The sequence below is a fragment of the Cherax quadricarinatus genome, chromosome 76, assembly GCF_038502225.1.
Source record: "Cherax quadricarinatus isolate ZL_2023a chromosome 76, ASM3850222v1, whole genome shotgun sequence".
In the NCBI taxonomy this organism is placed as follows: domain Eukaryota; kingdom Metazoa; phylum Arthropoda; class Malacostraca; order Decapoda; family Parastacidae; genus Cherax; species Cherax quadricarinatus.
This window is the reverse complement of record NC_091367.1, coordinates 20,034,666-20,051,152: the sequence shown is the minus strand read 5'-3', so window position 1 is coordinate 20,051,152 and position 16,487 is coordinate 20,034,666. Positions and strand designations below refer to the sequence as shown.

General features: G+C 46.1%; 1 protein-coding gene across 1 annotated transcript in view; it reads right to left on the bottom strand.

The window, feature by feature from the left end:
- LOC128703681 (uncharacterized) overlaps nucleotides 1-16,487 on the bottom strand; it is a 78,389-nt gene that overhangs the window by 30,542 nt on the left and 31,360 nt on the right. Inside the window, exon 2 of the mRNA XM_070101343.1 lies at nucleotides 14,900-15,319. Within this exon, the coding sequence (XP_069957444.1) occupies nucleotides 14,900-15,319 (420 nt within the window). The remainder of the gene's footprint in view (nucleotides 1-14,899; nucleotides 15,320-16,487) is intronic.

Sequence of the window (16,487 nt, the reverse complement as noted above, 5' to 3'; positions counted from 1 at the left end):
GAGAGCCAAGATGATGGATGTGGTACTGGAAAACCTCATGCATCAACATGTTAGAGACACTACCAGAGAGAGAGAGGAGAGGATGAACCAGCAAGGCTGGACCTTGTATTCACCATGAGTAGTTCGGACATCGAGGGTGTCATGTATGAAAGGCCCCTGGGAGCTAGTGATCATGTGGTTCTGTGCTTCGACTACATAGTTGAGCTCCAAGTGGAGAGAGTAGCAGGAATAGGGTGGGAAAAACCAAACTACAAAAGGGGGAACTACTCAGGCATGAGGAACTTCCTTCAAGACATTCAGTGGGAGAGGGAACTGACAGGAAAACCAGTACAAGAAATGATGGACTATGTAGCAACAAAATACAAGGAGGCAGAGGAGAGGTTTGTTCCCAAGGGAAACAGAAATAATGGGAAGAACAGAACGAGTCCTTGGTTCACCCAAAGGTGTAGGGAGACAAAAACTAGGTGTACTAGAGAATGGAAAAGGTACAGAAGACAGAGAACTCAGGAAAATAAAGAAATCAGCCGAAGAGCCAGAAACGAATATGCACAGATAAGAAGGGAGGCTCAGAGACAATATGAAAATGACATAGCATCAAAAGTAAAGACTGACCCGAAGCTGTTGTACAGCCACATCAGGAGGAAAACAACAGTCAAGGAACAGGTAATCAGACTGAGGAAGGGTGATGGGGAATTCACAAGAAACGACCAAGAGGTATGTCAGGAGCTCAACACAAGATTTAAAGAGCTATTTACAGTGGAAAGCAGTAGGACTCCAGGAAATCAGAACAGGGGGTCACACCAGCAAGTGCTGGATGAGGTACATATAGCCAAGGAGGAGGTGAAGAAGCTGTTATGCGAACTTGACACCTCAAAGGCGGTGGGACCAGACAACATCTCTCCATGGGTCCTTAAAGAGGGAGCAGAGATATTGTGTGAGCCATTAACAAAGATCTTCAACACATCATTTGAAACTGGGCAACTCCCTGAGGTATGGAAAATGGCAAATGTAGTCCCAATTTTTAAAAAGGGAGACAGACATGAGGCACTAAACTACAGACCTGTATCACTAACGTGTATAGTATGCAAGGTCATAGAGAAGATCATCAGGAGGAGAGTGGTGGGGCACCTGGAAAGAAACAAGTGTATAATTGACAACCAGCACGGTTTCAGGGAAGGAAAATCCTGTGTCACAAACCTACTAGAGTTTTATGACAAGGTGACAGAAGTAAGACAGGAGAGAGAGGGGTGGATCGACTGCATATTTTTGGACTGCAAGAAGGCCTTCGACACAGTTCCTCACAAGAGGTTACTGTAAAAGCTAGAGGATCAGGCACACATAACAGGAAAGGCACTGCAATGGATCAGAGAATACCTGACAGGGAGGCAACAACGAGTCATGGTACGCGACGAGGTGTCAGAGTGGGCGCCTGTGACAAGCGGGGTTCCACAGGGGTCAGTCCTAGGACCTGTACTGTTCTTGGTATATGTGAACGACATAACGGAAGGGATACACTCAGAAGTGTCCTTGTTTGCAGATGATGCGAAGTTAATGAGAAGAATCAAATCGGATGAGGATCAGGCAGGACTACAAAGAGACCTGGACAGGCTACAAGCCTGGTCCAGCAACTGGCTCCTTGAATTTAACCCTGCCAAATGCAAAGTCATGAAGATTGGGGAAGGGCAAAGAAGACCGCAGACACAATATAGTTTAGATGGCCAAAGACTACAAACCTCACTCAAGGAAAAAGATCTGGGGGTGAGCATAACACCGAGCATATCTCCTGAGGCGCACAACCATCAGATAACTGCTGCAGCATACGGGCGCCTGGAAAAACCTACGGATAGCGTTCCGATACCTCAGTAAGGATTCGTTTAAGACTCTGTATATCATTTACGTCAGGCCCATACTGGAGTATGCAGCACCAGTTTGGAATCCACACCTAGTCAAGCACGTCAAGAAATTAGAGAAAGTGCAAAGGTTTGCAACAAGACTAGTCCCAGAGCAACGGGGATTGTCCTACGAAGAAAGGTTGAGGGAAATCGGCCTGACGACACTGGAGGACAGGAGGGTTAGGGGAGACATGATAACGACATATAAAATACTGCGCGGAATAGACAAGGTGGACAAAGACGGGATGTTCCAGAGAAGGGACACAGACACAAGAGGTCACAATTGGAAGTTGAAGACTCAGATGAATCAAAGGGATGTTAGGAAGTATTTCTTCAGTCAGGCCGTGGAATAGCCTAGAAAGTGAAGTAGTGGAGGCGGGAACCATACATAGTTTTAAGGCGAGGTATGATAAAGCTCATGGAGCAGGGAGAGAAAGGACCTAGTAGAATCAGTGAAGAGGCGGGGCCAGGAGCTATGACTCGACCCCTGCAACCACAAATAGGTGAGTACAAATAGGTGAGTACACGCATTTACTACAGGCCTAGTGTCTAACCGACATGTGCCTAGGACAAAATGGTAACTAACACACACACACCAGAATTAGAGTAGAAACAGCATATGTAGGGTGGAGATAGGATTGATGAGTGAGAAGAGGGAGGTGGGTAGCTAGCGAGTGTTAACCATCAAACACATACACACTAGCACAAGTGTTAGGCACTTGTACAAGGTGAGAGAGGCTAAGTTTTAGAATTATTAGTATTATTGTTGGTATTTTATTAGTAGTATGGATACATAGAAGTGAGGAGCATTATTCCTAGGTGTGCACGCACACACACACACACACAGGGAACCATACATAGTTTTAAGAAGAGGTATGACAAAGCTCAGGAAACAGAGAGAGAGGACCCAGTAGCGATCAGTGAAGAGGCGGGGCCAGGAGCTGAGTCTCGACCCCTGCAACCACAATTAGGTGAGTACAATTAGGTGAGTACACACAGTAGTAGAGTTACAAGTGGAGAAGGTAACAGGAACTGAAGGGGACAGGCCAAACTATAAAAGGGGGGACTACACAGGTATGAGAAACTTCCTGCAGGAGGTTCAGTGGGACAGAGAAATGGTAGGAAAATCAGTAAACGAGATGATGGAATATGTGGCAACAAAGTGCAAGGAGGCAGAGGAAAGGTTTGTTCCCAAGGGAAACAGAAATAATAGGAAGACCAAAACGAGTCCTTGGTTTACCCGAAGGTGTAGGGAGGCAAAAACTAAGTGCAACAGAGAATGGAAAAGGTACAGGAGGCATAGGACCCAGGAAAACAAGGAGATTAGAAGAAGAGCCAGAAACGAGTGTGCACAGATAAGGAGGGAGGCCCAGCGACAGTATGAAAACGACATAGCATCGAAAGTCAAATCTGACCCGAAACTGCTGTATAGCCACATTAGGAGGAAGACAACAGTCAAGGACCAGGTGATAAGGCTGAGGAAAGAAGGTGGAGAACTCACAAGAAACGATCAAGAGGTATGCGAGGAGCTCAACAAGAGATTTAAGCAAGTATTTACAGTAGAGACAGGAAGGACTCTGGGGGGACAGACCAGATGGGGACACCAGCAAGGAATACACCAACAAGTGTTGGACGACATACGTACAGATGAGAAGGAGGTGAAGAAACTGCTAAGAGATATCGATACCTCAAAGGCAATGGGACCGGACATCTCCCCGTGGGTCCTTAGAGAGGGAGCAGATATGTTGTGCGTGCCACTTACCACAATCTTCAACACGTCCCTGGAAACTGGGCAACTAACTGAGGTATGGAAGACGGCAAATGTAGTTCCCATTTTTAAAAAAAAGGAGACAGAAAAGAGGCACTAAACTATAGACCTGTGTCATTGACGTGTATAGTATGCAAAGTTATAGAGAAGATTATCAGGAGGAGAGTGGTGGAGCACCTGGAACGGAACAAGAGTATAAATGCCAACCAGCACGGATTCATGGAAGGCAAATCCTGTGTCACAAACCTTCTGGAGTTTTATGATAAAATAACAGAAGTAAGACAAGAGAGAGAGGGGTGGGTTGATTGCATCTTCTTGGACTGCAAGAAGGCCTTTGACACAGTTCCTCACAAGAGATTAGTGCAGAAGCTAGAGCATCAGGCGCATATAACAGGAAGGGCACTGCAGTGGATCAGAGAATACCTGACAGGGAGGCAACATCCTGTGTCACAAACCTTCTGGAGTTTTATGATAAAATAACAGAAGTAAGACACGAGAGAGAGGGGTGGGTTGATTGCATCTTCTTGGACTGCAAGAAGGCCTTTGACACAGTTCCTCACAAGAGATTAGTGCAGAAGCTAGAGCATCAGGCGCATATAACAGGAAGGGCACTGCAGTGGATCAGAGAATACCTGACAGGGAGGCAACAACGAGTCATGGTACGAAATGATGTATCACAGTGGGAACCTGTGACGAGCGGGGTCCCACAGTTGTCGGTCCTAGGACCAGTGCTATTTTTGGTATATGTGAACGACATGATGGAAGGGTTAGACTCAGAAGTGTCCCTGTTTGCTGACGATGTGAAGTTAATGAGGAGAATTAAATCTGATGAGGACCAGGCAGGACTTCAAAAAGACCTGGACAGACTGGACACCTGGTCCAGCAAATGGCTTCTCGAATTTAATCCTGCCAAATGCAAAGTCATGAAGATAGGGGAAGGGCACAGAAGACCACAGACAGAGTATAGGCTAGGTGGCCAAAGACTGCAAACCTCACTCAAGGAGAAAGATCTTGGGGTGAGTATAACACCGAGCATGTCTCCGGAAGCACACATCAATCAGATAACTGCTGCAGCATATGGGCGCCTGGCAAACCTGAGAACAGCATTCCGATACCTTAGTAAGGAATCGTTCAAGACACTGTACACCGTGTATGTCAGGCCCATACTGGAGTATGCAGCACCTGTTTGGAACCCGCACTTGATAAAGCACGTCAAGAAACTAGAGAAAGTACAAAGGTTTGCGACAAGGTTAGTTCCAGAGCTAAGGGGAATGTCCTATGAAGAAAGATTAAGGGAAATCAGCCTGACGACACTGGAGGACAGGAGAGTCAGGGGAGACATGATAACGACATATAAAATACTGCGTGGAATAGACAAGGTGGACAAAGACAGGATGTTCCAGGGAGGGGACACAGAAACAAGAGGCCACAATTGGAAGTTGAAGACACAAATGAGTCAGAGAGATATTAGGAAGTATTTCTTCAGTCATAGAGTTGTAAGGCAGTGGAATAGCCTAGAAAATGACGTAGTGGAGGCAGGAACCATACACAGTTTTAAGACGAGGTTTGATAAAGCTCATGGAGCGGGGAGAGAGAGGGCCCAGTAGCAACCGGCGAAGAGGCGGGGCCAGGAGCTAAGACTCGACCCCTGCAACCACAAATAGGTGAGTACAAATAGGTGAGTACAGACAATAACAGTACACATACACAAGGGCTTGTGAGCATACACAACTGACTGTGCATACACATGCCCATGCCCAGCAGTGTAAACGGTCACTTTACAGCCATACACCCCAACCTATCAACCCACTAGATATCCTGTCCCACTGTCCATCACTCTGTCCCCCACCCCTCTAACCATCTCTCCCCCTTCATAACTCCCCCCACCCCACACACACACACGAACACACACATATGCTCACATATATACACACCTCACTCAGGGAGAAAGATCTTGGGGTGACCATAACACCAAGCACATAACCCGAGGCACACATCAACCAAATAACTGATGCAGCATACGGGCGCCTGGCAAACCTGAGAATAGCGTTCTGATACCTTAATAAGGAATCGTTCAAGACACTGTATACTGTGTCTGTTAGGCCCATACTGGAGTATGCAGCACCAGTCTGGAACCCACACCTGGTCAAGCACGTCAAGAAGTTAGAGAAAGTACAAAGGTTTGCAACAAAGCTAGTTCCAGAGCTCAGGGGAATGTCGTATGAGGAAAGGTTGAGGGAAATCGGACTGACGACACTGGAGGACATTAGGGTCAGGGGAGACATGATAACGACATACAAGATACTGTGGGGAATAGACAAGGTGGACAGAGACAGGATGTTCCAGAGAGGGGACACAGAAACAAGGGGTCACAATTAGAAGCTGAAGACTCAGACGACTCACAGGGACGTTAGGATGTATTTCTTCAGTCATAGAGTAGTCAGGAAGTGGAATAGCCTAGCAAGTGTAGTGGAGGCAGGAACCATACATAGTTTTAAGAAGACGTATGACAAAGCTCAGGAAGCAGAGAGGGAGAGAACCTAGTAGCGATCAGTGAAGAGGTGGGGCCAGGAGCTGAGTCTCGACCCCTGCAACCACAATTAGGTGAGTACACACACAACACCACCAAAGAGTGAGCACTAGGAAGTACGGTAGAGAGAGAGAGAGAGAGAGAGAGAGACACACACACACACACTCCTCATCCTCACCTTCCATTTATCTTCCTTCTCCCCAGTCTTCTTTCTCCCCCCTTCTCTCCCCCTCCTTTCACCTCCCTATGCCCTCTTGTAACCCCTAAAACTCTCCTTGATGCTGCCCCCCCTTCTACCCTATATCCCTCTCCCCACTGCCATATTTCCTTCCCCCTTACCCTCCCTACAACACCCATCCTCACACAAATGCTAACCTCTCCCACACTCCCTATCTCCTCCCTCCCTATACCCTCTTGTATCCCCTAAAACTCTTGATGCTGCACCCCCTCCCACCCTATATCCTTCTCCCCCCTGCTCTACCTCCCTCCCTCTTCTCTTCCTTACAACATCCATCTTCACACAAATACCCACTCTGAAAGTAAATAAGCTTCCTTCTGTGGCACAATGGGACAGTCAAGAACAAGGCTGAGAGCCAAGGGTCTGGCAGACGAAGCTGGGAAGGATGATTGGAAGGCAGAGCTCAAAAAAAGGAAGACTGGGGAAGTAAGCTAGAAGAGCTTGGAAGGAGGATGGAGGAGAGGATAACTGCAGAGAGCAGAAATTGGGAGCAACATGCCATAGTAGCAGAAGCCAAGATACAGTGCTTAGAAGAGGAACTGAGAAATCTGAAACACCCTAAAGAAGAAAATAACAGTCCAGACATAACATCAGGAACTCCTACATCAGACACAGACAAGGGGACTGGAGGGAGCAAGGAAGCTATACAGTATACTAAGGTCCTGTCAGTCCCACATAGGGTCAAGGCAAAGACAAAGAGCACACTAGGAACAAGTGAGAGGTCTGAAGATATTAAAGGAGCTAGGATATATGCAGGAACTCTGCCAGACTCCTGCAGGGACCAGGAACAGATGAGCAGGAAAGACAGACCAATGAGCATTGGGGCCTCACCTAGGGAAGGGATTGAAGGAACACTCCAAGGGAAGGAACTAAAACACCTCAGAGGATGCAATGGGACACACAGTGGGAGGAAGAAAGGGAGAGACCAGTTTTTGTCTATGGGCTCCAGGAAGCCGAAGGGTAAACCTGTGATGAAAGAAAACAGGAGGAGATAAAAGCAATTGAAGGTATTATGAAAGTGATAGGCGAGGGCAACATGACCCAGGTGACAATTTTTTGGAGAATTGGGTGGTTCACAAGGAGAAATGGCCCCTCAGAGTAATTTTCAAGGGAGAATCAACTCGAACCATGATCCTACAGGAGAAAGCACAGCTGAGAGACAAACTGGAGTTCTAGTGTATTCCTCGATAGAGACCAAGTGCAAGAGGAAAGGATGACACTGAAAGAGTGCAAAAACGAAAGGAGGAATGGGAGGAAATGACAAAGAAAAGCAGAATAACCCAGACTCAGGTGGAAGGGCAAACGCACCCCCCAGAAACACCCTCAGAAGGACTCCAATCATGACAACCCCAAGGCAACTTAACAATCTTAACCAACAATCCCACACCGATCCCTCTGCCCCCACACCACAAACCCCACCCCTACATAAACCCCCTAAGGGAACTCTGCCCCCACCCCCATGGCAACCCCCCATAGGCCCCCACCAGGGCTCCTGTTCTCCCAACCCCAATATTCTCCCAGGACCACAGTTTTAGAACAGAAGTTGAAGGTTTGGTACACAAATGCGGATGGAATAACGAATAAATATTAGGAGTGGCATGAAAGAATCAATGAGAAGTCCCATGACATAGCAGTCACAAAAACGAAACTGAGACAATAACAGATGCAATCCTCCCACCAGGATATCAGATACTGGGGAAAGATAGGAGGAGCAGAGGGGGGAGGAGAGGTTGCACTGCTCGTAAAAAAAAATGGATATTTAAGGAAATGGGAGACATGGACGAGATTGGAGAAAGAGAATACATAGTAGGTACATATCACTCTGGGGAGCACAAGATAGTCATTAGAGTGATGTAAAATCCACTACAGAACTGCAGGAAGCCAAGAAAGGAATATGAAGAGAGCAACAGAGTAATGGTGGATACACTGGCTGAGGTGGCAAGAGCTCATTTGAGCAAAGTTACTGTTTATGGGCGATTTCAACCACAGGGAGATCGATTGGGAAAAATTGGAGCCACATGAGGGTTCCAAAGTATGGAGAGCCAAAATGATGGATGTGATACTGGAAAACCTTATGCGCCAACATGTTAAGGACACTACCAGAGAGAGAGGGGAGGATGTACCAGCAAGACTGGATCTTGTGTTCACCCTGAGCAGTTCGGATATCGAGGACATCACATGGGAGAGGCCCCTAGGAGCTAGTGACCACATAGTTCTGTGCTTTGATTACATAGCAGAGTTACAAATGGAGAGGGTAACAGGAGTTGAATGAGAAAAGCCAGACTATAAAAGAGGGGACTACATAGGGTTGAGGAACTTCCTGCAGGAGGCTCAGTGGGACAGAGAACTGGCAGGAAAGTCGGTAAACGAAATGTTGGAATACATAACAAAATGCAAGGAGGCAGAGGAAAGGTTTGTTCCCAAGGGCAACAGAAATAACGAGAACACTAGAACGAGCGCCTGGTTTACCCGACGGTGTAAGGAGGCAAAAACTAAGTGCACTAGAGAATGGAAAAACGTACAGAAGACAAAGAACACAGGGAAAATAAGGAGATTAGTCGAAGAGCCGGGAACGAGTATGTACAGGTAAGGAGGGAGGCCCAGCGGCAGTATGAAAATAACATAGCATCGAAAGTCAAGTCTGACCCTAAACTGCTGTATAGTCACATCAGGAGGAAGACAACAGTCAAAGACCAGGTGATCAGATTGAGGAAAGAAGGTGGGGAACTCACAAGAAACGATCACAAGGTATATGAGGAGCTCAACATGAGATTTAAGGAAGTATTTACAGTAGAGACAGGAAGGGCTCTGGGAGGACAGCATAGAGGGAAACACCAACAGGGAATATACCATCAAGTGTTGGATGACATACAAACAATGGAGGAGGAGGTGCAGAAGCTAAGTGACCTTGATACTTCAAATGCGATGGGTCAGACATCTCCCCCTGGGTCCTTAGAGAAGGAGCAGAGACACTGTGCATGCCACTAACCACAATCCTCAATTCCTCCCTTGAAACTGGGCAACTACCTGAGGTATGGAAGACGGCGAATGTAGTCCCAATTTTTAAGAAAGGAGACAGAAACTAGGCACTAAACTACAGACCAGTGTGTCTGACGTGTATAATATGCAAAGTCATGGAGAAGATTATCAGGAGTGAAGTGGAGCACCTGGAACGGAACAAGATTATAAACAACAACCAGCACGGATTCATGGAAGGAAAATCCTGTGTCACAAACATTCTGGAGTTCTATGATAAGGTAATAGAAGGCACCAGAGAGAAGGGTGGGTTGATTGCATTTTCCTGGACTGCAGGAAGGCCTTCGACACAGTTCCTCACAGGAGATTAGTGCAGAAGCCGGAGGACTAAGCGTGTATAACAGGAAGGGCACTGCAATGGATCAGAGAATACCTGGCAGGGAGGCAACAACGAGTCATGGTACGTGATGAGGTATCACAGTCGGCGCCTGTGACGAGCGGGTTCCCACAGGGGTCAGTCCTAGGAGAAGGGCTATTTTTGATATATGTAAATGACATGATGGAAGTGTCCCTGTTCGCAGATTATGAGAAGTTAATGAGAAGAATTAAATTAGATGAGGATCAGGCAGAACTACAAAGAGACCTGGACAGGTTGGACACATGGTCCAGCTACTGGCTTCTCGAATTCAACCCTGCTAGATGCAGAGTCATCAAGATTGGGGAAGGGCAAATAAGACCGCAGACAGAGTATAGACTAGGTGGACAAAGATTGCAAATCTCTCTCAAGCAGAAAGATCTTTGGGTGACCATAACACCGAGCAAGTCTCCGGAGGCACACGTCAGCCAGATAACTGCTGCAGCATATGGGCGCCGGCAAACCTGAGAATAGGGTTCCGATACCTTAGTAATTAATCGTTCAAGACACTGTACACTGTGCACGTCAGGCCCATACTGGAGTATGCAGCACCAGTTTGGAACTCACACCTGTCAAGCACGTCAAGAAATTAGAGAAAGTACAAAGGTTAGCAACAAGGGTAGTTCCGGAGCTCAGGGGAATGTCCTACGAAGAAAGGTTAAGGGAAATCGGACTGACGACACCGGAGGACAGGAGGGTTAGGGGAGACATGATAACGACATACAAAATGCTGGGTGCAATAGACAAGGTGAACAGAGACAGGATGTTCCAGGGAGGGGACACAGAAACAAGGGGTCACAATTGGAAGCTGAAGACTCAGACGGGTCACAGAGATGTTAGGAAGTATTTCTTCAGTCATAGAGTCGTCAAGAAGTGGAATAGCCTAGCAAGTGATGTAGTGGAGGCAAGAACCATACATAGGTTTAAGACGAGGTATGACAAAGCTCAGGAAACAGAGAGAGGACCTAGTAGCGATCAGTGAAGAGGCAGGGCAAGGGCCTGTGTCTCGACCCCTTCAACCACAATTAGGTGAGTACACACACACACACACACACACACACACACACACACACACACACACAAACACACACACACACACACACACACACACGAACGAACGAAGCGAAACTAAAAGAGAAGGGATTACACAGACATGAGGAATTTCCTGCACGAGGTTCAGTGGGACAGAGAACTGACAGGGAACTCAGTAAATGAGATGATGGGATATGTGAAGACAATGTGCAAGGAGGCAGAGGTTTGTATTCAAGGGCAAGAGAAATAATGAGAAGGCCAGGACGAGCTCTTGGTTCACCCAGAGGTGTAGAGAAGTCAAAACCACGTGTGCTAGCTGCTAGAGAATGGAAGAAGTATAGAAGGCAAAGGACCCAGGAGAATCAGGTTAGTAATTGAATAGCCAGAAATGAATATGCTCAGGTAAGGAGGAAGGCCCAACGACGACAGTATGAAAATTACATAGCAGTGAAAGCCATGTCCGACCCGAAGCTGTTGTACAGTTACACCAGGAGGAAAACAACAGTCAAAGATCAAGTAATCAGGCTCAGGAAGGAAGGAGGGGAGGTCACATGAAACAACTGACCGAGAAGTATGTGAGGAGCTCAACATGAGATTTAAAGAAGTATTCACAGTGGAGACAGAGACGACTCGAGAAAGATGGAGTGGTTCACCATCAAGTGCTGGACACAATTCATGCAACCGAGGAGGAGGTGAAGAAGCTGCTAAGCGAAATAGATGCCTCAAAAGCGATGGGGCTGGATAACATCTCTCCACAGGTCCTGAGAGTAAGAGCAGAGGCGCTCTGTGCACCACTAACAACAATCTTCAACATATCTATCGAAACAGGGCGACTACCTGAGGCATGGAAGACAGCAAATGTAGTCCCATTTTTTAAAAAAGAGACAGACATGCAGCATTAAACAACAGACCAGTGTCAATGACATGTATAGTATGTAAAGTCGAGGAGATTATCAGAAGAGTGATGGAGCACATAGAAGGGAATGAGCTAAACAACAACCAGTACGGATTCAGAGACGGGAAATTCTGTTTCACAAACCTACTAGAGTTCTATGACAAGGTAACAGCAGTAAGACAAGAGAGAGGGATGGGTAGATTGAGTTTTCTTGGATTGTAAGAAGGCTTTGACACAATTCCACACAAGAGATTAGTACAAAAGCTGGAGGACCAGGCGGGTATAACAGGGAAGGCACTGCAATGGATCAGAGAATACCTGACAGGAAGGCATCAACGAGTCATGGAATATGACGAGGTGTTAGAGTGGGCGCCTGTGACGAGCGGGGTTCCACAGGACCGGTATTTCTGGTATATGTGAATGACATGACGGAATGAATAGACTCAGAAGTGTCCGTGTTCGCAGATGTGAAATTAATGAGGAGATTTCAGTCAGAGGAAGATCAAGCAGGTCTACAAAGAGATCTGGACAGGTTGCAGGCCTGGTCAAGCAACTACCTCCTGGAGTTCAACCAAGTGCAAAATCATGAAAATCGGGGAAGAGTAAAGAAGACTGCAGACACAGTACAGTACAGGGGGCCAAAGACTACAAATCACTCAAGGAAAAGCATTTTAGGGTGAGTATAACACCGAGCACATCTCCTGAGGCACACATTAACCCAATAACTGCTGCAGCATATGGGTGCCTAGCAAACCTAGGAACAGAATTCCTACTTCTCGGTAAGGAATCGTTCAGGACTCCGTACACCGTGTACGTCAGGTCCTTATTGTAATATGCAGCACCAGTTTGGAACCCACACCGGGCCACGCATGTCAAGAAATTAGAAAAAAAGTGCAAAGGTTTGTAACGAGATTAGTCCCGGATAAAGGGGCATGTCCTAGGTTAAGGGAAATCGACCTGACGACACTGGAGGACAGGAGGGATAGGAGGGACATAACTACATATAAAATACTGCGAGGAATCGACAAGGTGGACAAAGACTGGATGTTCCAATGATGGGACACAGAAACAAGGGGACACAATTGAAAGTTTAAGACTCAGTTGAGTCACGTGGATGTTAGAAAGTAATTCTTCAGTCATAGAATTGTCAGGAAGTGGAATAGTCTGGAAAGTGATGTAGTGGAGGCAGGACCCATACCTAGCTTTAAGAAGAGGTATGATAAAGCTCACGGAGCAGGAAGTGAGTGACCTAGTAACGACCAGTGAAGAGGCGGGGCCAGGAGCTATGGATCGACCATTGCAACCACAAATAGGCGGGTACAAATAGGTAAATACACTCCCACAAGCTAACTACTTGCAGCACAACAGAACACACAAACTACTTGCAGTAGCACACACCACAACAGAACACACAAACTACCTGCAGTAGCACACACCACAACAGAACACACAAGCTACTTGCAGTAGCACACACCACAACAGAACACACAAACTACCTGCAGTAGCACACACCACAACAGAACACACAAGCTACTTGCAGTAGCACACACCACAACAGAACACACAAACTACCTGCAGTAGCACACACCACAACAGAACACACAAGCTACTTGCAGTAGCACACACCACAACAGAACACACAAACTACTTGCAGTAGCACACAGCACAACAGAACACACAAACTACCTGCAGTAGCACACAGCACAACAGAACACACAAACTACTTGCAGTAGCACACAGCACAACAGAACACACAAACTACTTGCAGTAGCACACAGCACAACAGAACACACAAACTACTTGCAGTAGCACACAGCACAACAGAACACACAAACTACTTGCAGTAGCACACAGCACAACAGAACACACAAACTACTTGCAGTAGCACACAGCACAACAGAACACACAAACTACCTGCAGTAGCACACACCACAACAGAACACACAAGCTACTTGCAGTAGCACACACCACAACAGAACACACAAACTACTTGCAGTAGCACACAGCACAACAGAACACACAAACTACTTGCAGTAGCACACAGCACAACAGAACACACAAACTACTTGCAGTAGCACACACCACAACAGAACACACAAACTACTTGCAGCAGCACACAGCACAACAGAACACACAAACTACTTGCAGTAGCACACACCACAACAGAACACACAAGCTACTTGCAGTAGCACACACCACAACAGAACACACAAACTACTTGCAGTAGCACACACCACAACAGAACACACAAACTACTTGCAGTAGCACACACCACAACAGAACACACAAACTACTTGCAGTAGCACACACCACAACAGAACACACAAACTACTTGCAGTAGCACACACCACAACAGAACACACAAACTACTTGCAGTAGCACACACCACAACAGAACACACAAACTACTTGCAGTAGCACACACCACAACAGAACACACAAACTACTTGCAGTAGCACACACCACAACAGAACACACAAACTACTTTCAGCAGCACACACCACAACAGAACACACAAACTACCTGCAGTAGCACACAGCACGATACCCGCTGTTATAGAACACAACAAAACACACTAACTCAAGTTGCACACAACACAATACAGCAAGTTCCAAATTGAAATGTTATACTGTTTCATAATTATATCACGTTCCCCATACCCATCTGGGCGAGCCACTCCATACTCACCATGTGGATGATAGCCGCCACTCCATACTCACCATGTGGATGATAGCCGCCACATATCCATCTGTAATTATTACTACACACTCAAGTGGGTCGTAGTCAGTCTGAACTCAGAGATTACAGCAATCACCTGAACAGCATTTCCTTACAATTGCTCCTGTTGAACTAGCAGTAAATAGTGTCTTGGGTATTAGTCTATTTTTGTGTGTCATATAGGGCGATTTTATACCCTAAAGAGGGTTAGGTTAGGTAAGGTTTGTCAGGAAACAGGACAAGTATTTCCTGACTCGGGTCTTAGTCAGATGATGACCCGCCGTTGGAGCTTTTGGTCATCTGACCGAGGCCTTCAGCTGGCTTACCGGTCAACCCCTTTAAAAATTATGGTCAGTAATAAGCATTTACTGTAGTATAGAGATTGTTAAGACTGGAAATACGCTGAGGATATCCTAGAAAACACATAATGACTCACCATCCTGACAGTTGGGTACCAGATAGATGGGATCTCGGGTTGGTGTCACCACTATATAGACAGACTTGTCATTTACTAGTGTCATTGAGCACATCAGATACTTTCCGTTGATAATGAAGCTTCGGTTCTTGACCGACAGCATAAAATGTTGCCAGTCAAAATCAGCTTTACTTCCGAAACTTCCAATGAAGCTTTGTTCAGTGAAATTTTTGCTCTTATAGCATTTTGTGATTAAATGATAGTAATCTGGAAGGGTTACGGTTAATATTTCTTCGCGGATATTTTTGTACATAGTGATACTAATTCCGCTGAGAACTTGGTCTGTGGGACGTACTGGTAGGAAACCCAGGAGGAGGACTCCGTCTGTGAAGTGGTACTTTGGTGAAGCCTCGTTCCTCTTTACGTAGTCCACTAAACAGTCTGTTGGAGAAAGTGTCAGAGTTTACAAGGTCAAAGTGGTGGAGAAGCGGACAAGTGGTTAACAAGTATTAATAATATAATAAATCTATTTCTACAAGTACATGTACAAGGTATACAGACCATAGCTGACATCAATGACATACTACTATATAGAAAACCGCTTGTTATGCTGAGCATTTCCCGCAAATTAGGTTAGTTTTGCCCCAGGATGCGACCCACATCGGACAGCAGGTGTCTTATGGAAACAAGTCCCCAATGTTTTGCAGCCGAACCGGAGGAGATTCGAACCCCGGACCTCAGTGTGCGAGCTGAGTGCGCTACGATCGAGCTACGGGAAAAACCCTTTACTAGAACGATGTTACACCTGCATTAGTATCTGATAAAGCCTCAACTAGCTGCAACCTTCACAAAGTTCTCCTTTAGTACCATGTCTCTTGATAATCATCAATCATGTCTCTTGATAATCATCAATCATGTGTACCACACAACCCAGCCTTAGTTTACACAGTTTATTTTATTTTGCATTGTCATGCCCCACTTTCAGAATTTTTTGACGAGTAAGACATGTGTGTTAATGTTGGCAATGTTTATTACGGACACGTTCCACGTACGTGGTAGGTTTCTTCAGTCGAATACAGAGGAGGATAAACCAGAGACAGCGGAAGTAGTGGTGAGGTGAATCATGATGTTATCAGTAAATCAACTTTAGAGAAATAGTTTGTGAGATGGTGAATCCCTCAGCCTGGAGAAGAGTTCATCTCCACGAAGATGAAGTATGACAATGGAGAAGAGTTCATCACCACGAAGATGCAGCATGACAATGGAGAAGAGTTCATCACCACGAAGATGAAGTATGACAATGGAGAAGAGTTCATCACCACGAAGATGCAGCATGACAATGGAGAAGAGTTCATCACCACGAAGATGAAGCATGACAATGGAGAAGAGTTCATCTCCACGAAGATGAAGTATGACAATGGAGAAGAGTTCATCTCCACGAAGATGCAGCATGACAATGGAGAAGAGTTCATCTCCACGAAGATGAAGTATGACAATGGAGAAGAGTTCATCTCCACGAAGATGCAGCATGACAATGGAGAAGAGTTCATCACCACGAAGATGCAGCATGACAATGGAGAAGAGTTCATCACCACGAAGATGCAGCATG